The sequence below is a fragment of the Rattus norvegicus genome, chromosome 18 (assembly GCF_036323735.1).
Source record: "Rattus norvegicus strain BN/NHsdMcwi chromosome 18, GRCr8, whole genome shotgun sequence".
NCBI classification, from domain to species: Eukaryota; Metazoa; Chordata; class Mammalia; order Rodentia; family Muridae; genus Rattus; species Rattus norvegicus.
In genome coordinates this window covers 78,312,994-78,336,758 of record NC_086036.1, presented here as the reverse complement: position 1 = coordinate 78,336,758, position 23,765 = coordinate 78,312,994, and the positions used below count along the sequence as shown (strand labels likewise).

The 23,765-nt window shown below is 45.1% G+C and overlaps 1 protein-coding gene across 9 annotated transcripts in view; it reads left to right on the top strand.

Annotated features, from left to right (window-relative positions):
• Zfp236 (zinc finger protein 236) overlaps window positions 1-23,765 on the top strand; it is a 99,790-nt gene that overhangs the window by 14,279 nt on the left and 61,746 nt on the right. For 6 of the 9 annotated variants that reach the window (XR_361554.4, XM_006255013.4, NM_001427206.1 and 3 more), the window contains exons 2-9: window positions 562-704; window positions 1,924-2,088; window positions 7,373-7,551; window positions 10,194-10,318; window positions 13,028-13,200; window positions 15,829-15,972; window positions 20,616-20,819; window positions 21,752-21,980. Coding sequence is in view for 8 of the 9 variants with exons in the window: in XM_006255013.4 (XP_006255075.1) it covers window positions 562-704; window positions 1,924-2,088; window positions 7,373-7,551; window positions 10,194-10,318; window positions 13,028-13,200; window positions 15,829-15,972; window positions 20,616-20,819; window positions 21,752-21,980 (1,362 nt within the window). In the remaining variant the exon portion in view is untranslated. The other 3 variants (XM_039097350.2, XM_039097349.2, XM_039097351.2) reach the window with 3 other exon arrangements.

The following is a 23,765-nucleotide window of genomic DNA, read 5'->3' as shown; positions in this document are numbered from 1 at the left end:
TGTGTGTGTGTGGTGTGTGTGTATATGTGTGAATGTGTGTGTATATATGTGTGTATATACACACGTGTGTGTTTATATAAGTGTGTGTGTACGTACTTATGTGTATGTATGTATGTATATGTGTGTGATGCTTTAAGATAATAGTTTCAGGTTTCTGGAAATCCTAACAAATATTTTGAATTTTCTTGTCCCATATCTTAGGCATCCCAACATTTCTCATTTCTGATTTAAAACTCTATTGTTTTTCAGAGTCAGTATTTTACTAATTTTATCTAAAAGTGTCTCATAAATCAGAGGCTGGCCCTGGGTGAGCACTCACCGTTCTTCCTGAGGACCTGGCTTTAGTCCTGAGCACCCACATGTCTCCTTACAACCACTTGTGACTTCCAGGGTACCAGGGTCTGGATGGCCTCTGCAGGCACAGCTTGCACATGCTGCCTAAGACACGCGTGCAAGCAGAACATCTCTAAGTGTAAAATAAAAAAATACATAGCTAGATGATTTAATTTTATTTATGTAATGGAACTAATGTCTGGTATTTGCACATGTGAAATTTTATAGATGGAATTTTGGCGTTGAATGATGATGACATTGATGATGACTGTCCGATTCCAAACTTCCACAAATGTGAAATCTGTCTGCTGTCCTTTCCAAAAGAGTCCCAGTTTCAGCGTCACATGAGGGAGCATGAGCAAAATGACAAGGTGCGTATTTCCTAAAGGACTCCGATGAGGGCTCCAGGCAGTCAGAGGTGGTGTGCTTCCACGGAAGAAAGTGTAGCTCAGTTCCTAGTCTGTGTTTTTGCGTTCTGAGAGTGTACTCTAGTGCATGTCTGTATTGAAATTATTTATGAGTGGTCAGAGAAGTAGGACTTTCGTTTCCTTAGTTTCTTACACAGCTGGATACAGGGTGGTTATTCTGAGATGTCGTCCTCGGGGCATTTTGCTTTCACGCTGTCTTTTTGGCACTCTTGAGGACTTACATTTTGTTTGCTAGTGGTTAGTGCTGTCCAGGGAGATGGCTAGGGTGCTGGCTACATGCAGGGTTTGTGTGTGGTTAGCATATGTTCTCCCACTGAGTAGCTCCTTCCAGTTGCTTCTCTCAGTCCAAAGTTTCCTCTACATAAGGAATTAGAAAACAGCGTAGATGCACAATTTAAAGGGCTGTCTGGTTCTACTTTATGGAGAGAATGGAAGCTGGTCTCATGTAGAGAAAGGGAGTGATGGCTCGGTCTCCTGTCACATGCTGCCATATATGGTGCTGGTGGAAAGGGCGGCTTATAGTCTGAAGGCTGCAGAGAAACACTAGCCATTGCTTTGATTTTTTACACGTAAGAAGGGGAATGTTTTCCATGTAGAGGAAACTTTGGACTGAGAGGAGCAGCTGCTGAAATCTAGAGGAGATTATGTCTTATCTTCTAGAAGTGGCTTTGTTCAAGTGAGTTTGTCAGGAATCTGTCTGTCTGCAATACTTCACACTAGAGACAGTGTGCAGCTACGGCTGCAGCACATGCTTGTCCTAGACGTGTGGAGTACAGCAGGAGGATCGAGAGGTTGCGGTCAGACCATGTAATGTTCACACCATCAAGAGAGGAAAGGAAGTATTTTTATATGTGCTGTTGTTTATAATCTCTTGAGAAGTCTATCAGAAGCTTTAATCTGCTTTTGGATATAATCATTTACTGTCTTGGGTCCAGAAGAGACTGTTTTAGAAAGGGAATCTATACTTTTTTGAGACATGGTGTCTGGCTTTCCTGTAACTCACTATTCACTGTGTAGACCAGACTGGCCTCAGACTTAAAGAAATCCACCTGCTGCTGCCTCCTGAGTGCTAGTGTTAAGGTGTGTGCTACCACACCTGGTCCTAATTTTAATAGCACCTTTGGAAACATTATAATTCAATTCCTTCTTTTATCTCAAATAGCCACACCGATGTGACCAGTGCCCCCAAACATTTAATGTTGAATTCAACCTGACACTTCATAAATGTACGCACAATGCAGAGGATCCTGTCTGTCCTGTGTGCAACAAGAAGTTCTCACGAGTGGCCAGTCTCAAAGCACATATTATGCTCCACGAGAAGGAAGAGGTAATTGCCTAACATGTTTGTTAACTGACTGTTAAATGCATGTTACCATTAGCATGACTTTATATGTCTGAAGCCTCAGCTCTCTAGTCATTTGTTTTCCTGTTACAGTGTAGCTACTTCTGTTACTAGTTTGGCCCACTCTACTCACGATAAAGATCACAGTAAGCAAGGAAGAGCATTGAGGAGAGTATCTGATCTAATGTTCCAGAGCAGAGGGGCAGCACAGCAGAGTAGTTCCTGGGTGAACAGGAAAAGTAACCTGAAAAGCCAGGAGGAGGTTGTGGCATGCAAATGTATGATTGTAATTTGCACCAATCGAAGCACAGCTTCCAGGCCCACCAATCACAAAGCTTCACATGAGGACCAATCAGAGGCCACGCCTTAAACCAATCACATTCTGCCGTGTTACTGGGGGAAATGCTCCCCACACTGACCTGTTTGAGAATAGCTACAGGGTGACCAGGATCATCTAGAATTTCCAAGGCTCACCTTGGCTGGAGTGCTCCTCCCACGCTGGCTGGCGCAGTTGGTCTGGAATGACTGTGAGTGGGGCAAGTCCTCCAGACTAGAAGATGTGGCCAGCAGAGATTAAAGCGCTCCCTCGGTGCAGTTGGAGCATGGCTTCCTTAAAGCATTTGTGAATGCCTTGCTGTAATGATACTCTCATCAGTGGGCAGTGGAGAGGCAGCTCTCTTCGAGAGGCGGTCAGTTAACCCAAGTGTCATTCAGTTGGACCCAAAAGCTTAGCCCCTTTGAAGGAAAAGGGAACATGAGAGAATGCTTACAATAAAGACCTCCTGGTAATATTAGCCCTCAGCTAATCAGTAGTGAGTATTGAGCCTAGGGTCTCAATGTGCTAAGGAAACGCACTTCCACCCAGCTGTGTCCACAGTCAGGGTTTTTCTTTTAATTTTTGAGACAAGGCATTCATTAGTTTTCCAGACTGAATTTACTTTCTAGTCCAGGCGCTCATTTATGTTCAGTCTTCCCTCGATTACAGGCCTGCATCACTAGGTCTTGACAATAATGATTTCTTAAACATTCAGTGGATTTAACCCTTGTCAGATGCCCTAGGCAATGTGGGAGCTCCATGTGGGAAATGGGAGCAGAGTCCAAGTGGGGCAAGCACACAGATTGTCCAGCACTGTCGGGAGTCAGTGCCTAAGGGCGTTGCGGGTGTGTGGCTTATGGACTGCCCAGGAGCAGGCAAGGCTGTGGTCTTTAGGCTAGGGACTGGGAAGCAAGTGCCATGGATGATCAGGGGGAGCACCAGGGACTGTGACAGGAGGGTTTACTGATGAACTCTGGTCTAGGCTGCAGGGAAGTGCAATGTGCTAGTGCTGTGAAGGCTGAGATCATTGGGCAATGCTCCATGTTTGGCTTGCACTCTGTTTTGGCAAAGCCCAGTTCAAGGTGACTGTAAAGAGCAGCCACGACTTTCCCATGAGCACAGAGCCTCTACTTTTGTTTGTTTTGAGATGGGGTTGAAATGGGGTCTGATATATTCCAGGCTGACTTGGAAAGCCCTGTGTAGTAAGGAAAACCTTGAGCTCTTCTCCTAGCGTCCAGTAGAGCAGTGCTGAAATGGTAGGTGTGCCCTACTATGCCCTGTCTATGCACAGTGGGTTCAAACCCAGGGCCTCAGTCATGTCAGGGGCAGGCACTTGAGCCAGCCAGGCTATGTACCTAGCCCACTTACTCCATCTCACCCCAGCGTTTATGCAGGACACAGCACAGAACTGTTGTTTCCTCTTCTGATAGTCTTCAGATACAATTTAGAATTTATTATGCTTTCCTTTGTGACTAGAAAGAGGGATAGGTAGGTAGTCTTATCATTTTTAAAGGCTTTGGATTCATACCCAGTATTTTCCAAACCTTGCTTTGATTATATTTATTTTTCTGCAGACTTCATTCAGATTCCTTTCTAGGTGGGTTCCCGGGGCATGGCTTGCAGTTGCTTACAGTGACTCCGTTTGCCGGGCTCCTGGTTCTGTGGTTCTGGTCACCAAAGCCTTGGGACTGGTGCTCCAAGTGCTGAGGGTGTGCAGCTGTACAGAGTTACTCCTGGGCTAGAGACGTGGCTCAGTGGTTAGGAGGACAAGCTGCTCTTAGGGAGGACTTGGGTTTGATCCTAGTTGTGAGCCACATGGTAGCTCACAATTGCTTGTAGCTCCAGTTCCAGAAGATCTGGTGTCCTCTTCTGCCTGTTTTTGAATGCTGTATGCTTGTGGTCCACTTATATACATGCAGAGAAAACACTCACACACACATACACACTCACACACTCACACACTCACACACTCACACACTCAGACACTCACACACATACACACACACACTCACACACATACACACTCACACCTACACACACACCTACTCACACACACACACATATACACTCACACACATACACACACATACACATACACACACTCACACACATACACACTCACACACACATACACTCACACACTGACACACTCACACACTCACACACATACACTCACACACACACACACAAAACATCCATATGTATGTATGCATGTGTATGTGTATATATACATATATATACATATATACATATAATAAAAATAACTTTTTAAAAGTTACTCTTGAAATGTGTGCTTGTTGTATACAAACTGATGTGAAGACATGAAAACAAATTTAATGTATGTACTTATGAAGAAGCATAAGTGACTTTAGTTTAAGAATATCCATGATAGAGGATGTACTTTTAGAACATAAACAACATTTCTATACTGTTTTATTGAAATGAGTATTCTCAAATTTCTAGAGATCGTTGCTCTATCAGATTACTCAAAATAGGGAAGAAAAAGAACTAGTTTTTAATGTTATTTTTTCTAGATTTATTTATTATAGATGAGTACACTGTAGTTGCCTTCAGGCACACCAGAAGAGGGCATCAGATCTCATTACAGATGGTTATGAGCCACCATGTGGTTGCCAGGATTTGAACTCAGGACCTCTGGAAGAGCAGTTGATGCTCTTAACTGCTGTTGGCTTTATGCTCAGCCTCCTTTCCTCATTGAGCAAAGCATGTAATGTCCATGTAGACTGCTTCCAAGGTGTATTCATCTGACCATCTGTAAATAGTGAGAGGAAAGGTGGTGGGTGTGAGCAGAGGAACAAGAGAATGGGAAAGTATGTATGTATGTATGTATGTATGTACGTATGTACGTATGTACGTATGTATGTACTTATTATGTAAATGTATGTGTTCCCGGGTTACATAGGTGCACCGTGTGCATTCTTGGTATCCAAGGGAGGTGAAAGGAGGCATTTTACCTCCCAGAACTGGATTTACAGACAGCTGTGAGCCCTGTGTGTGTGCTGGGTCCTCTGAAAGAGCCACCAGTGCTTTTACAGCCAAGCCGTCTCTCCAGCCCTCTCTGCAGTTTTGATCCTGGGCAAGTGATAGCATTATTAATAGAAAATAAATCTTTTCTCCGCCAAACACATTCATGTGTTGAGATGGTAATTTTTTTCTTTTTGGCAGAGTTCTAGAGTAAATTTTCATTATCTTCAAGCTACTAACAATGCCGAAGTTTACTAATTCATTGTTATTGTATAATAATGTCAATTTAAAGTCATTTACCTTGAAATCATTATTAGATTTCTTAAGATAATTCCCTTCATTCTTACCTTTTTCTGCAGCAGAGCAGAGCTGTAAGAACAATCAATGACCTAATTTTAATTGACCTTTGCATTCAAGATTGTGGTACAGAATAATAAAGAAATTCTTCCAGGACAGCCAGGGCTACACAGAAGAATGCTGTCTCACAAAAACAAACAAACAAACAAACAAACAAACAAAAAACAAAAACAAAAAACAAAAACAAAAAAACAAAACTATAATGATGATGATGATGATGATGATGATGATGGTGATGATGATGATGATTTTGGTGGTGATGGTGATGATGATGAAATTCTGGTGGAAAGATACAGCAGGCTGGGGAGTCTAGCTCAGTTGTCAGAGTACTTGCCTAGGACGTGTGATCCTGGGTTCAATCCCCAGTACTACATAAAGAGGGTGTTGTGGCCTTGGCCTGTGATCCTAGCACCCAGGGGGTGGATCAAGGAGCAGCGGAAGTTCAATGCCATCTTTGGCTCAATAGTAATCTGAGGCAGAGATTGTGTGAGCGATGCTGTGTGAGCAGGGATTGTGTGAGCAGGGGTTGGGTGAGCAACACTGCAAGACAGACCAAGTCCTCAGACTCCTCGTGCCTTAGACAGCTCGTGAGGGCCATGCTGTGAGGAAGTGCTGCCGTGTGCATGGGTTGACGTCATCCTAATCCAGCAGTTGCCATCTGTAGACAGGACTGTCGCTGCTGTGTTCTTTTGTCGTCATCTGTCTTGGCATCATCTCACTTCATGCTGCCCTCTACTAATGTGGAGGCTGGAAGTGAGCGCACCAGGGTTCATGAAGTCTCTCACAGGCAGCCCTGCAAATCCAACTCTCTGTGGCTTAGCCACACTGTCCAGTCGGAGTGGATGAATAGGAGTGATGTCCTTCTAAACAAGGAAACAAAGGAACATCCCACAAAACCCTCAGGCTCTTTGTAGTGCATGACTTTGGTTCGGGAGGTAGGAGCAGGCAGATCTTATGAGTTTGAGGCTGGCCTTGTTTACATAGTGAGTCCAGCTTAGCTGGGGCTACACAGTGAAACCCTTTTTAACAAAACCCAAAAACTGAAACCAAAGCAAAAATTCCTTAAGCGAGAGATAAATTTGTTAAGAAATACTCAAGTCCGAGCTATTCAAGTCCTGAAGACTTTAGGGCTTTTTGATGGCTTTGGTTTGGCACAAGAGTCTAACGTTGCGCGTGTGTCTTCTAACAGCAGCCTATCTGCCCAGCTGAGGTACTCTGCCTGTAGTCAGAATTCAACGGATAAGGGGTTTCCACTGACAAATGTATCATCTGTAACTGTGTTGATGGTGTTTGTAGATTAGAATTGCGCCTAGAATTCTCTTCTGACCTTTTTGTGTTGAAGCCCTCCTGTTTCTCTGAAGTTTTCATGAACAAATGGACCAATAATAGCCTTTGATACACAATTCATGGTTGAAAACTGTGCGGTTTTTGTTTTCTATCCCTTACTAGTAGAAATTATTTTTATAATTTCAATTTAGATACAATGATGCAGTTTTGAGAGGTGAAGGTGATATTTATTCCAGAATAGAGGAAGGTATCATTCGTGGGCTGATGTTCACAGTGCCACCAGTTCTTCTAAGGAGCAGTGGCTTGGAAATATTCCTTTTCCAGAACCTCATTTGCTCTGAGTGTGGGGATGAGTTCACGCTACACAGCCAGCTGGCCATACACATGGAGGAGCACCGGCAGGAGCTGGCAAACAACCGCGTGCACACCTGCAAGGCCTGTAAGAAGGAGTTCGAGACGTCGCCAGAGCTGAAGGAGCACATGAAGACTCACTGTAAAGTTAGGTATGGCTCTTTCCTCCACCGGCACAGTAAAATCCCGGGGAGCACACGGAACGCTGGCCCACCCCCTGCTTGGCTGGGATGGACTGAAGGATCTGCTGCTCTAGGAAGAGAAGCAGCACACGAGGCACACAGTAGCCTTGCACTGCTGTTAGCGCGTTCAGGGTGAAGCAGTTTCCACTCTGCTATTTGGCTACATAATAGACTCCTGGCCCAACTTGACATTTTTAGGTTCTTAGATTTATCTGTTTTTACCTAAGTGGTTTCTTCATTTTCCTCATTTTTAAAAACTATTTTTAATGTATTTTGGACAGTCTGATAACTTATGTAGTATATTTTTGAGTGATGCATTTCTATAGTATATTTGACAATAATACATTTATAGTATATTTTGGACAGTCTGATACACTTACATACTGTATTTTGGACAGTCTGAACATTTATATGGTGTATGTCTGACAGTCTAAATTATACAGTACATTTTGGACAGTGATCCATTTATATGGTGTATGTCTGACAGTCTTATACACTTATGTGGTGTGCTTCTAACAGTCTGATACATGTATACAATGTATGTCTGACAGTCTGATACATTTATGTGCTGTATTTCTAACATTCTGATTCATTTATGTAGTGTATTTCAGAAAATATGATACATTTATATGGTTATTTTGTTAATATTCATCACTGGTCCCTTCTTTTCTACTTCTTCCCTGCAATTCTTCTTTCCAACAACTTCTCTTTCCTTTCATGATTTTTTAAAAAATGAATCTCTGAGTTTAGTTAGGGTTGCTTGCATGTGCATGACTGGTGTTGTTCACTGGATCATAGCTTACTAGTGTTAGACTCCTGAAGCAAGAACAGCCATTGACTGCAGATGGCTCCTCAGTGAGGCCAGGGCCTCATGTGCCCCTCCTCTCCATCCGTTTTGGAAAGTGGATGGATAGGCTTAGTATTGTACAGATCGTACGCAGGTAGCCACCCTGTTGTGCATTGATGAGTGGCCACGTTTGTCTAGGAGACCTGGTCACAGCATCCCTCCTCATCCTCTGGCTTGTAGCTCTTACTGTTCCTTCTCCAGGATTCTCTGATCCCTGCCTGTGGTTATTGTTTCTTAAGGAAATGAAGGAGGCTATCATGGCTGTTGTGCTACCGTTCCCATGGTGATAGCAATTTCACTGAGCTGATTTCTGATTTCAGGTGTGTGTGTGTGTGTGTGTGTGTGTGTGTGTGTGTGTGTGTGTGTGTCTTTTGCTTTTTGTTTTAAAGATAGGATCTTACTATGTAGGTCAGGTTGGCCTCTTACTCATGGAAATCCCAGGCCTGAACCTCCTGACAGGTTAGCAGGTATATACCTCCATGTCACCAGCCGATTTTGACAGCTCTTATGACTGACAGCTTCAGGAATTATTTAGCAGTTGTGTCATCAGCTAGTCTGCCAACTAGCTGTCACACCAGGGAACGCAAACGTTTCTGAGCTATAGAAACCCTGGGCAGCATGTGATCCACTCCTAGGATTGCACTGTAGACGGGAACGGAGTAGGTGGTCCCACCTCATATCTTTTACTTTCATTTTGCCTACTCTTAACTAATATCCCCATTATTTTAGTGTCTGATTTGGTTTTGTCTTTTGAGACAGGGTTTTGAGACACAGTCCAGGCTGACTATAAATTTGTCATCCTCTTGTACATCTTGAATACTAGGTTATAGGCGTGCACTGCGATTTCATTTTACTGTTTAAGACACAGTGCTGGTTGGGAGTGTAGCTTAGTGGGTAGAGTACTCGCCCACCGAGCGCGAGGTTCTGGGTTCAGTCCTAGCACTGCAGAAGCCAGGTGTGCTGGTTCATCTGTGCAGTCTGAGCAGTAGGGGTGGAGGTCGGAGGACTAGAAGTGTTTGTATACATGCGTGTAAACCGTGTGCTTTATGGCATTGGAAACGTGTGGGTGGTTGCTTTCCTCATAGAGAGTGTTAGCAGGAGGGACGCAGGGCACCAGGAGGCTGTGGTGCTTTGTGGGTAGGCAGTGCTCTCCTGCAGGAGTGTTGGTGACGGAAAGAAGACATGTTTGAGAGTATTAAGATGCTTGAAATTAAAACGAGCAGGGTTTGAAGGTGGATTTGTGTGATCTCTTCAGATTTAAACCTGTATACCTGAGGAGCTTCCATTTCTTGACCTGGGAAGGTTCTTTTTGATCTGTTTGGCTGTGCTGCTGCCAGACAGTCTCCAGAGCGGCCAAGAGAAGAGTCAGCTGTCTGTCTGTCTGTGTGGTGAGAAGTGGGCGTTTGTCAGTGTCCAGGCGCTGCTGAGCACAAAGCTAGGGAGATCCTGGGAGTGGCACTGGGAGCTCATATCTACATGGTCCTGTCTGACTGAACCAACAAACTGCTTTAAAAGAGGCCTTCTGCCTTTGCTCCCAGTTACTGAGGATCTGAACAAATCAAGCCTCGCTTTTCACCAGACATAGACAGAAATAAAATTTATATCACTAGACTAATAAATGTGTGCTTTTGTGTTTGTATGTTGGACACAGGCATCAGGACATATTTTGATGACTAGCTAGGTAAACTTTGTGGCAGTATTTTTACTTTAAAGCTATAGTGTAAGGAGGATGAATCTGAATGTTTTTCCTTGGATCTCACACTAGGGCATCAGGTACAAGATCTTACAATCGGAACATTGACAGGAGCGGCTTCACGTACTCGTGTCCACACTGCGGAAAGACGTTTCAGAAGCCCAGCCAGTTAACGCGACACATAAGGATACACACAGGTATGAGATGTGTTTGCTTTTGGTGGCCTGCTATCTGCCGTGAAGGGGGACTGGCCCCTGGTTTGAGGTGCAGTGTGGCTCTGGTGCTGTGCTGTACAGCCCTGGAGTGCTTAACTATCGCTCCTGTGCTCCTCATCCCCACAGTGGCAAGCCTGTGTCTGCCATGTTGCTGTCCTAAATTATAAAGCACAGATGTAGAAAGCGTTGGGGCTCTGGTGAGCTCCAGTCAGGTGGAGCTGATAGTCTAGTGGTCACTTGTGTGGCACCTGTAATTAGACCCACGTAGCAAAGCAGCAGCAGGTGCTGTTTTGGTGTGTGTGCTGTGACAGTTTGCCTTTAGTGACATAAACCATAGCATGTGAAGGTAGCCAGCCTGGCAGTGTAGATCTGTAACCCTGGCCCTCGGGAGGAAGGGAGGCCGATGTGGCAAGATGGGCTGTTAAGGATTCTCAGCTACCTCGTGGGTTCCAGGCCAGCCTGGTCTACAGTCGAGCGCCTCCATCTCAAAGCCAGCCAAGGAACCCACTAAATAGCACCACAATCACAAAACCCTTATTTCTCTACCTTAATTGGCTTTCGTGTTAGGCTTGCTTGAATATTTGAAATGAATTCAGGGTTCACAACTGAATATCCTCTCACATTTTGTGCAAGACAGTTATGCTACTGTGAGTAATGCCCGTGAACTCTGCTAGAGAAAGACAAGGAAATGACAGATGCTTATTTGAAGTGAGAGTAATGGTAGTCCACGCTTTGCCATGCTCTGCGGTTTGCTTTTCACTTACGGTGAAGAGACAAGGCAACCTTCAGCAGTTTGGTCAGGTACTGCATTTGCTCCACAGTTCCGGTTTGGCTTCATTGCTCTGTCCAGTTTTAGTGTCTTAATGAAAACCACTCAGATAATTTCTTACCTCATTTATTTGCCAGTATAAAGTTGATATTTTCAGAGCTTCATTCTATATTTCATAGAGCAAGGGAAGAAAAGGTACTGTCTAAAAGATTGGCACAGGGACATAATTCAGTCTGGAGTCCTTGTCCACCATGCATCAAGTCCTGGGGTCAGGTCCTGATACTACACAAGCTAGGTGTGGTGCTGCATGCTTGTCATTCCAGCTTTTGGAAGGTGGAGGCAGGAGGATCAAAAGTTCAAGGTCAGCCAGGCATGGAACTGCTCACCGTTGATACAGCATTCTAGAGGCAGAAGCAGGTGGACCATAGTTCAAGGCCAGCTTTGACAGCCTAGGGATTTCTAGCCCAGAGGAGGGAAGCATAGTGTGACCTTGTCTCAAAAAGAGTAAAGAAAAATTTAGGGTAATCCTTAACCAGTTTGAGGCCAGTTGGGATACATGAAACCCTGTCTTAAAAAGAGAAATGTGACAGAACTTCATCTTCCTGGAATGAAAAAAATAGCTTGAAGAGTTAATCAAAGTAAGAACATGCAGAGAAAACCACCCGTGCTCAGATGTCGCAGATCTTACATACTAAGTTTGATGTCTGCCCCTTTTCCTGTACATCCATAGAACATCCATCAGAAGAGTGCACCCCAGGGCACAGAGCTGCTACACACTTTGCGTTCTGCTCTTGGCTTTGAGCCTTTGATTACATGCAATCATGCTGATTTCTTGAGGACATGGGATGTTGGGGCAGATGGTTTGCCCATAGTCCTCAACATCTTCTTACTAGCCTGCAGGGCTCCAAGGCAGGGAGGCTGTTGAACATGCTCCTGAGTAGAAAGCTCCCCTGCTTTCTCTGCAGCCTTTACCTTAGTCAGTGTGTGATGATGTGAGGTGGCCATTTTCTGGTGGATGAACCCCATCCAGGAAACATGAGGTGCCTCTGGCAGGGACGCCATGTTGAGAGACCCACAATTCTCACTGAGCTTCCTAGCTGTCCCTCCCCAGTGATCTCCCTTCTCTAGGATCACCTATCTCAGTAACTTAACCGTCAAGTCAGTTCAGAGGATCTGTGCTATTGTGCAGATGTTGAAGTAGGCACCATTCAGTGAGTGGACCCTTAGAGAACAGGACTGAGTGTAAGGCACTGAGGCTAGAGTCGGGAACAGACACTTACAGACCTTTCTTCCTTGGGGCACTTGCCTGTTGTAAGAGAAGTTCAGTAATGAATGGATTGGAAAGTCGCTCCTGTAGGGTAACTGTGCCAGGGCTAGAACCATGAAGGAGTGAGCTGTGTGGGTTGTCAGGGAGGAGGGCAGACATAGGTACCAACGGCCTTCAGTGTAGCCCTGTCCTTTGAGGGAACAGAAGATTGAGTAGAGAAGAGGTGATATGAGAGACCTGAGTGAGACTGAGAAGCTGTGGAAACCATTGAACAGCCCAGACGTGCTGGGATCTCAGAACAAGTTCCTCTGCTGAGTAAGAGTAGCCCACATAGGGCCTGGTTGAAGGCCTGGGCAGGGCTCATGGGGTGGATGGAGCTGTGCCCTGGAGTAGGCAGGAGTTGGGACAGCCAGCAGGGCTGATGGGGAAGTAGGCTGAGAAAGCTATGGAAGAATGGCCCTGCAAGAGCTGCCTTGGGCTTTGCTTGGAGTATGGAAAGGTTCATCTGAAACAGGCTGACCGTCCATGAGGCGCCTGCAGTGACTGTAGCCCCAGCAGGTGCTTCGGCTGACAGACTTTAGGTTGCAGCCTGGACTTTGGACACTTTACATATTTCTCATTCTAAAATGTTCACACGATTCTTCTCTCTGCCTAGGTGAAAGGCCGTTCAAATGCAGTGAGTGTGGAAAAGCTTTTAACCAGAAAGGGGCACTGCAGACCCACATGATCAAGCACACAGGAGAAAAGCCACACGCCTGTGCCTTTTGTCCTGCTGCCTTTTCTCAGAAGGGGAACCTGCAGTCCCATGTTCAGAGGGTCCACTCAGAGGTGAGCATGGTGCTTTGGCTCTGAGCACTATCACAGAGTGTTGTAGACATCTCTTGGGTTAATGGCTGCCCTAAGAAATTATGTTACAGTTTTGAAAATGCAGAGTGAGTTATGTAAAGTAACCTATTTTAGCAAAAATCCTTTGATGGGGACATGATGATTCGTTGCTGACAGGCCTTGGCTGGTGAGACCCTCAGCATGTGGCTCAGGCTGACCTTGTCCTGGTAGCCATCTTGCTTCAGCTCCTGGGTATTGGAATTATAAGGTGCACCACTCACTGTAGCAGGCTCTTGGGAGTTTACTAAATGTGGAAGAAAGCAAAGATCCTGTCTAGTCTTCTTACTATAAATACATATTTTGAAACGATAATACCCTTGTTAGATATGACCTGTTGGCTGTAGCCCTCTGTTTTATGAACTTGAAGTAGGCACTGGCAAGTGTGAGACGTTGCAGAGTGACGGTGGCATTGGCCCCGTGGCACACTTTCCACAGACCTGCCTGTCCTATCCATGGCTGGCTGGCTGCACCTGTCTGCTCAGATGATTGCACTTGGCTGTTGTCTATAGGTCCTGCTTAGTAGTAGATATTCTGGAAGCATTTCTGTTAAGTAGGTTAACCTTTGTTTTTAGTAGCACATGTCTCTTAGTTATAGCTTAATTATAAACTGTAAGGGAGGGGACATTTACTTAACAGGAATGCTTATATCATGAATCATTTATTTTTACAATGAAAACTATCATTTTAAAAAGCAAATATGTGTATTTAAACTTTTTTTTTCATGGAATTTAACCTTTAGTATCACCTTACTGACTGGGGAGCTAAAAAATTTTATGAAACTGAATGACTGACACCTATAATCTCAGCTCTCAAGAGGCTGAGGCAGGAGGATTGTGAGTTTGAGGGGAGTCTGGGCTACTTAATTCAAAACAAAATAAGCCCAACATAAACCTCCTTAATAATAATAAAAAAAAAAAAAGCCAGGGCTCTGCTTAAACTGCGTGCTTTGTAAGCTCCAGGACCCCAGTTCCCTCTCCAGAATCCACATTGCAGGGTGGGTTGGGGCAAAGCACGTGGCGCATATATGGCTTCAGCGTGGGGATGGAGGCGGGCGGGCCTCCAGGGCTTGCTGGTCACATACATGGCTTCAGTGTGGGGATGGAGGCGGGCAGGCCTCCAGGGCTTGCTGGCCAGCCAAGCCTAGTAAACCAGCAGTCCTAGGCCATTGAGAACTCTTGTCTCAGAAACAAAGGAGATGACACCTGAAGAATGACATCATAGGCTGTCCTCTGGCTTCCACATGCAGATTCATTCTCACTCTCTCTCTCTGTCTCTCTCTCTTACACACACACACACACACACACACACACACACACACACACACACACACTAGGTTTGGAGAAGATGGATAAAATAAAAAATGAAAAGGAACTTAAATATGTCACATAGTTTTAGAGAAAGGATCAGAATTCTATATGCGCACTAAGTTATGCTCCTTTTAAATCCTTTAATACATGAAATAGTAGTAAGGTACTACATAACTTTGTCTCAGAAGAGCACATGGGGGCATCAAAAATTGTCCTTGCAGTTACCTTTGAGTAGAGTTGCTCACTTGGACTAGCTCTGAGTTTGTGTGGCATATATTTCAGAAATCCCTTTCATTGAGGGCCCCATGTTAGGAGACCCTCCTGCAGTTTGTACTTGTTGGGGGCCTCCTGGGGCTTGTCCTGTGATGGCTTACTCTAGAAAGGGCCTCTAAGGATGTATTTCAAAGTATTACCCAATCGTGTGAGATGTCCAACGAATTTGGTTTGGGGGGTTTGTTTTTGTTTTTAATTTTGAGACACAGTCTCACTCTGCAGCTCTGGTTGTTCTGGAACTCACTATGTAGGCCAGGCTGGCTTAGACTCTCAGAGACTCCCTGGCCTCTGCCTCCCAAGTGTTGAGATTAAAGGTGTGAACCTGCACACCTGGCCTCAGTCTGGGTCTCATGAGGCACGACAGATAACAGTGGAAGTCTTCTTCCAGGTTAGAGGTGACTTGTGTTTTGTCAAGCCTGCCTGATAACCATGGTGATGACAATGCTAGGTTTGAGTAACAGTGAGAGAATGTGTTGGATACATTGTCTGATCATAGGTGTTCCTTGTCACTTAATGTCATTTGTAGTCTATCTTAGGCTTGGTTGTAGTTGTAAAAGGTAATCACGGATACATTTTAACCTTAGCAGGTTTGGGTTATTTTTTGTTTTGTTTTAATTCTTTAATCTTTTTTTTATAATTCAGTTGTTACCAGTCCACCATGTCTGCTCCTTAGGCCCGAAATTCCCAGCCATGCCCTGCCTCTCCTAGGAACATGTTTAGCGGTCTGAGAAGTTGAGAATATATGATGACATTTTGAGGTTTGAATTCTGTTAACAGATACCAAGCTCTGCTTTCTAGTTGGTGTATTTAGAGCTGGAATAACTCCAAGCACAGACAGGTGTACTCACTCACTTAAAAACACAAAACATACCCCGGGCTAGGATGTATAGTTATCTCATTCTGACTGGACTGGTACATTTTCTTTTCTGTAACTTAAATATGTTTATCTATTACCCAAAAATTTGAAAAACTACTTTTTTCTTTTTTTAAGGTAAAAAATGGGCCAACCTATAACTGCACAGAGTGTAGCTGTGTATTTAAAAGCTTAGGTAGCTTAAATACTCATATCAGCAAGATGCATATGGGTGGACCCCCAAATCCTTCAAGTTCTACAGAGACTGCACATGTTATAACGGTAAGTTTAATAATTTGATTTATAGAAGGGTTTTAGAAAAACATACCCAAGTCTCACTTTAAATATAATTTTTTTTTTTTTTTGGCTCTTTTTTTCGGAGCTGGGGACCGAACCCAGGGCCTTGCGCTTCCTAGGCAAGTGCTCTACCACTGAGCTAAATCTCCAACCCCTAAATATAAATTTTTAAACTAAGTCTTTAGTATCAAAAAATGCATCTAAGGTTTTCTAAGTAAGATGCTACTATTTTTTTTTTATAAATGAAAATCTTTCTAAACTTCAGGGAAATGATATGTAGTCTTGATTGTCATATAACCTATAAAACTAAGAAAAATATATCAATAATTTATAGAATTCAATTCCTGCAATCAGTGCTATTAGTAACCATTAAATATTGTTTATATTGCAATTTAAGAGTTAATCTTTGTAGATAATATTTCTCCTTTTCTCATGTGGCGATGATAGTTTTCCCTAAGTCTTTTAGCTTTTGGGATACCAAGTTCTGCTTTCTAGTTCATGTGTAAAGAGATGGATTAACTGCAGGCACGGCCAGGTATACTCCCACACGTTACCCATAAAACCACAGGTTCACACAGACACGGGTTGGTGTGTTTTCCCATAGGATTTTATGATGTAGCTTTACTCAGTTACTTTTAGCATATCTTATTAATTACTAATAAATTGCAATATCTAAGCATAGGATATAGTATCACTAAGAGACTTGACTACAAAGTGCAGGATTTTCATGGACGCTGTGCATGAGTATCTGGTGCTAGTGTCCTGGCTGCCTCCTTTCAGTGCCGGATAATATCTGGGTTGTAAACGTGATGGTCTTTGCTTGTGATTTGTCTCTTTTCTCATAGTTTAGTAGTTAGGAATGATTTCCTTAGTTTATTTTTAACTAGAGAAATAGTTGAACAATTATGAAATCTAAAAATTCTGTTTTTGGATTCACTATTTAAAAAAAAACATTATTTTAGTATGTCAGTAACCAAATAATATTTTGACCACTTTGTAAATCAAAAGATGGCTGTGGTGCATAATCTGGATGATAATTTGTGTGTGGTGTGTGTGTAAGAGGAAGAGAGAAGGAGGGAGGGAGAGAGAGTGAGAGAGTGAGAGAGAAAGGAGAAAGAATGCTACACAGAGAGCTGTATCCACAATGTGATGGTTTCTTTTTAAAATTTTATGTTCCTGAAGTGAGGCACTTTTCTCTGAAATGCAGTCCTTGCTGCATCTGATGTGCTGTGTCATCTCTTCCCTCCCTTCCTTCAGGACTCTTGTTATCTCTGGCTGCCTGTTTGTGTCTCAGAAGACAAAAAAAGCCAGATTTCCATGCAAGCTTACTTTGCATGCATGTAACCAAGTGTGTTCATCTATTTAGAGGACTAGAGCTTATAGAAACCTACCTACCCACCTACCTACCCACCTACCCACCCACCTACCCACCTACCTACCCACCTACCCACCTACCTATCCACCTACCTTCCCACCTACCCACCCACCCACCTACCTACCCACCCACCCACCTACCTACCTACCCACCCACCTACCTACCCACCCATATACCCACCTACCTACCCACCCACCTACCTACCCACCTATCCACCCACCTACCTACCCACCTACCTACCCACCCACCTATCCACCTACCTACCCACCCACCTACCTACCCACCTACCTACCCACCTACCTACCCACCCACCTACCCACCTACCTACCCACCCACCTACCCACCTACCTACCTACCCACCCACCTACCTACCCACCTACCTACCCACCCACCTACCCACCTACCTACCCACCCACCTTCCTACCTACCTACCCACCCACCCACCTACCTACCCACCCACCTACCTACCCACCCACCTACCTACCCACCCACCTACCCACCTACCTACCCACCCACCTATCTACCCACCCACCCACCCACCTACCTACCCACCCACCTACCTACCCACCTACCCACCTACCTACCCACCTACCTACCCACCCACCTACCCACCTACCTACCTACCCACCCACCTACCTACCCACCTACCTACCCACCCACCTACCCACCTACCTACCCACCCACCCACCCACCTACCTACCCACCCACCTACCTACCCACCCACCTACCTACCCACCCACCTACCTACCCACCCACCTACCCACCTACCTACCCACCCACCTATCTACCCACCCACCCACCCACCTACCTACCCACCCACCTACCTACCCACCTACCCACCTACCTACCTATCTACCTACCTACCTACCTACCTACTTACCCACCTACCTACCCACCTACCTAACCACCCACCCACCTACCTACCCACCTGCCCACCTACCTACCTACCTATCTACCTACCTACCCACCCACCTACCTACCTATCCACCCACCTACCTACTCACCTACTCACCTACCTACCTACCTACCCACCTACCCACCTACCCACCTACCTACCTACTCACTCACCTACCCACCTACCCATCTACCTACCTACCCACCTACCCACCTACCCACCTACCCATCTACCTACCTATCTACTAGAGTAGTTGGCAGGCTGCAGTTCAGCCAGTCCAACAATGGCTGTCTACCAACAGAAGGTCCAAGAATCCGACTGTTCAGTCCCCGAGGCCGCATGTCAGCCTCTCAGCCCATCTTCAGTTATACTGAAATCACAGAGACATAGGCTTTAAGGCCAGTGAAGGAATGGACTTGTTAGCAAGAGTGAGACTAAGCAGGCAAAGAGAGCAGGCTGTCTTCTTCCTTGCCCATATACAGGCTGCCAGCAGAAGGCGTGGCCCTGGTTAAAGGTGGGTCTTCCCATCTCAAAAGATCTGAATTGGAAGTGAATCTTCCCACTGCAAATGATTTAATTAATCAAAAGTCTCTCACAGGTGTGCTTAGCTTTTTTGGTTTTAGTTCCCAGATGTAGTCAAGTTGACAACCAAGACTAGCCACCACACCAAAGAACCTGTTGTTGTATTGTGTGACAGTTTCATACGTTTGTGTATTGAACCTTCATCATCTTCACTCCTCCCACCCGACTCTCATCCTGCTGGCCTGCTTTCTCACTAGAACTCTTGCCTCCTATGCTTTCTTTCTCTGTGTGAGTTCAGTGGGAGTCCTGTCTGAGCATGGCTGAAGCTGTTTACTGGAGCCAGGGCAGCTTATCCACAGCTGCATCACTAAAGAGAATGATGGCGGCTCCCCCTCCTCCTCCCCCTCCTCCCCTCCTCCTCCCCTTCATCCTTCTCCAAACAACTGTTAGCTACCAGCAGCCCCCTAGCGGGGGTGTGGCTCATGGGCCCCCTTCCTCATCCGTGGTGCAGGCACCCAGCTACAGTGAGTTCATGAGTGTGAAGGCTGTCAGCATCAGTACCCTCGTCAGGAAGATACGGATTTGGCTGCACATCTCCCCATCCTCTGTGTCATATTCTTTCCTTCCCCTCCTCCACGGGAACCTTGTCTTAAATATGCTGTCAGAACACAGAAGAATTTAGTTTGAGGAAATAAATGCCATAAAAAGTGCCCTGAAAGCGCAAGGCCCTGGGTTCGGTCTCCAGCTCTGAAAAAAAGAACCAAAAAAAAAAAAAAAGTGCCCTGAATCTTGCCAGATAGTTTGTTCTTTTGATTTTGGTAGAGGCAGGCCCTTCTGGTTTTACTCACTCATTCATTCTCTCATTGATTTATTCACTTACTCATTCATTCACTCACTCATTCATCGACTCATTCATTTGTTCATTCACTTGTTCACTCGTTCATTCACTCATTCATTTGTTCATTCACTTGTTCACTCGTTCATTCACTCATTCATTTGTTCATTCACTTGTTCACTCGTTCATTCACTCATTCATTTGTTCATTGTTGAAAGACAAGTTCTGTTGGTTTTATGGAAGATGGCAAGGGGACTCTTCATTATTATTATTTCAAAATTGTTATTATTTTGTTTTTTTGAGATAGGGTCCCACTTTGCAGTCTTGACTGTCCTGGGACTTGCTATGTAGACTAGTGACCTCCCAGTCTTTGTCTCAGTACCAGTTTCTCTTGTTATTGTCTTGTTATTGAGAAGCATACACATGGTTGTGGCACACTGCTGTAACTGAGGAGTGAGTGAGTTGGGATCTCACTGGTAACTGTTGGTGTTGCCTTCCGTTGTGTACATTCTGCAAACGCAGACAAGTATGTCTGCCTCCACAGTGTGTGGCTGAGGCCTTGGCACTGCCCTTGAGAGCCTCTAGGCCTGGCACTTCTTGAGTTCTGGCAGGAGTCAGGCTGTGTATTCCAAAACTTTCTTGGCTGTAGCATCTCAGACATGTGTTAAAGATTTTGACCATACTAATCTCCTTCCGTTTTCGCCTCTGCTTCTCTGTCTCTCTTAAACATGGTGCTTCGTTAATTTAGTTGTCCGTTTCAGTGGATAATGGGGAGATAGACGTTGGTAGCCTCTTCTTCTCATATGAGAGCTTGCAGACTGTTGTAGAAGTGTGTTTTTTTAAGAGGCAAAGTTGCACCTCACAGAAATCAGTGAAGAATTGCTTTTTGAATTTATGTTTGAGAAGCAATAGCTTTTAATGCCATTAAGGGGTGTTCCCTTAATTTATTTTGTATTTACATTGGAAGTTCTGTTTTTAATGAAAGTGTTGCTGTGTTCCAGGCCACGATCTTTCAGACTTTGCCTCTGCAGCAGGTGGAAGCCCAGGTCTCATCAGTGTCTGGTGAGCAGAACTCTCAGGCAGTGACTGATGTCATTCAGCAGCTTCTGGAACTGTCTGAGCCAGGGCCAGTGGAGGCACAGCAGTCCCCACAGTCTGGGCGACAACTCAGTGTGACAGTGGGCATCAACCAGGACATCCTCCAGGTGAAGCGCGCTTACCTGCTGGGCAGGACTCACATATGGGCCTCATGTCAGTTTGCTAGTGAGCAGGACAGATGCAATGACACTTGTTAAAGATGTGGCTCCATTGGAGATGGTAACATGAGAGAAAACATGCCTATGTAATACCAACAGGAAGTGCTAAGTCTAGATGATTCATTAATCTGTACGATTAGGAAAAATGGAAACTTTTAAATTATTTGGTACATGAACTGATTGGACAGAGGTAGCTTTTCCTTTAAAGCTTATCCTGTTGGGCTGGGGATTTAGCTCAGTGGTAGAGCGCTTACCTAGGAAGCGCAAGGCCCTGGGTTCGGTCCCCAGCTCCGAAAAAAAAGAACCAAAAAAAAAAAAAAAAGCTTGTCCTGTTGAGAGACTTGGAAGAATTGCTCCCTTCTTCCTGAGGTGCAGGTGTACCGTTTAGCTAGAGTGTCCTAGGCGTGTATTGGTGTGTGCATGGCCAGCACATTTGGGCCAGAGTGCTGTGTTTGCAGAAGTGCTTCACCTCCAATGAGGCGGCGGTCCTCTTCTCTCTGTACCTCATGATAAGTTGGTTGGGGGGTGTTGTCTCAGGAACTCTGAACTGGGTGTGTCTCAAAGGTGTTCCTGAGGTAATTTGTATCCCAAATATGTTTAAAGACAGCCCAAGTGGTTTGAGAAGAGTTCTGAATGTTAATTATTTTTAATTCCATTCATTTAAGAAATGTAATTGTACCATGTTTTGGGGTGGGGTGAAATATCAGATATTTGAAGAGATATTGCAGCGTCTTGGAGTGAGCAATGTCTTGGAACCGTAGAGTTTATTTCTTGGTGTGGTGTTAGAGTTCTGTGGGTAAAACTCTGGCATCTTGGGATAGCTTTTGGTAGGCATGTTTGGGTGTCGCCTTTTCTAACCTCATAGTTTTGTTCTGTCTCAGCAAGCCTTAGAAAACAGTGGGCTGTCTTCACTTCCAGTTGCAGCACCTCCCAGCGACTGCAGCCATGCTCAGACGTCTACAGTGTCCTCGCAGAGTCCACACACCTCCAGTGTCTCTGCAGAGCAAGCTGATCCCATGGATGCAGAGCAGGAAAAGGGACAGGAAAGCCCCGAAAAGGCGGAAAAGAAAGAGAAAAAAATTCTGAAGAAGAAATCACCATTCCTACCTGGTAATTCACTGTGCTTTCCTTTCAGACACCGCTGTAGAGTTGTGCTCCTGTTAGGAAATGGGCTTCTTTCCTTGAAGTGTTCTCTTCATGGTGTGTTCTGTATCTGAGGAGCATTAACTGTGTTGAGAAATGAAAGGCTGGCGACCTTCTGATGTGCTCCTTTCCTGAGGCCAGTCACAGGGCAGGGCTCAGCCTGCCTTAGTTTCCTTACTGTTTCATCTGGGCTTCCGGCAGCTCCAGATCCATTGCTTCTTCAGCTCTTGCTCTGGATACTACCTGCCCTGTGGTCCCTTGTCTCATAGCGTCCTCCAGACAGTCCTTCTTCCTGGGTGCTGCCACTCGACAATTCTTAGCCACGGCCCACTCAGCTGTCCCAGCTGCAGCCCACCTCAACTGCCAGCCTGGCTTATCCACGCCTTCCCTGGCCCTTTGATCCAGGCCTTCTTCCACCTCGCCCAGCCTGTGCTCGCCTCCCTTGCATTGTTCTAGATGCCATCTTACTTCACAGTCGGATCCCTGCTCCCAAACATGCTTTTAGTGGCTTTTCTGCACCGAGAATGTCTTTCTCCTTAAAAATGCTAGCTGTCTCTCCAGACTGACCTTAGTTGTGGTGTGTGCATGGAGTCTCGTGCCTGAGCTCATCTGATCCCTTCCTTACGTTGGACTATGGGATGGCGCGATCCTTGCTGGGGAACACTGGGCAGAAGTAGCCAGCATCCCTGGCTGCAAGGCACTTCTCCAGGCTGGACTGCGTTTTCTCAGTTCACTCGGGCTACGTGTTGCGCTTTCATGGTAGCAGGCATTCACCGAGCATCCTGTGCAGTAGAGGCCTCTCCTGTGATGTGAGGCTTGGGCAGCAAGGCCGCCTTTGTAGGCACATCCTTCTCCAGCCTGTGGGATTCCACCCCCACATTACCCACATTCAGGGCGGGTCTATTTCAGTTACAGCTCTCTGGAAATAGACACACTTACAGGTGTGATTCTGTATCTAGTAGCATAATGAAGAAAATTAACCGTGGTATCTTTATACAGTGAGCATGTTTTCCTCTTCCTGGACCCTCTTGTCTTGGATTCTAAGGGTCTCATGAATTTTCTGTTGGACTTACTCTTTTAAGTCATTCTGTTGTTTTTCCCCATGAATTGTCTTTAGATTGCACTTCTGTTTGTTGTTGGTGTATGGGAAGGCGATTGAGTTTTGTCTATTGATTTTGAATCCAGCCACTTGTAATGTCTCTACTGTAGCAGTGAGATTCTAGATGATTTTGTGTTTTCTATGTAGACAGAAAATAGTTAGATTACTTATTTACTTGTGTGTGTGCATTTAAGGATTGCTAGCTGAATTTCTTCCAGGGATTGAACTCTGTTCTGACCTGGTACCTTTACCCACGGCGTTTTTGTGTCTATGTGTATGGCCTATGTATACATTAGCGCAGGTGCCAACTTCTAGAAGCTAGAGGTTTCCATTCTCCCTTGAACTGGAGATAAGGGGTTGTGGGCCACTGGGTGTGGGTTTCAGCTCCTCTGTGAGAGCAGTGTGTAGTCTCAGTTGCTGAGCCATCTCTCCAGCTCTCATGTGGACATCTTCACTGTGTAAGAGCAGTGGCAGTTTGGAGTCCTTTTCTGTTGGCAACGTGGTATACCTGTGTAGCCATGGCTGGTCTGGGACTCATGCTAGCCCAGACAGCTCTCATTCTCCTGCCGTGTGTCTCCGATGCTAAAGTTACAGGCTCTTAGTACTGCGCCTGCCTAATTGATTCTGCTGATTTTGTCGTTGTTGTTGGTTTT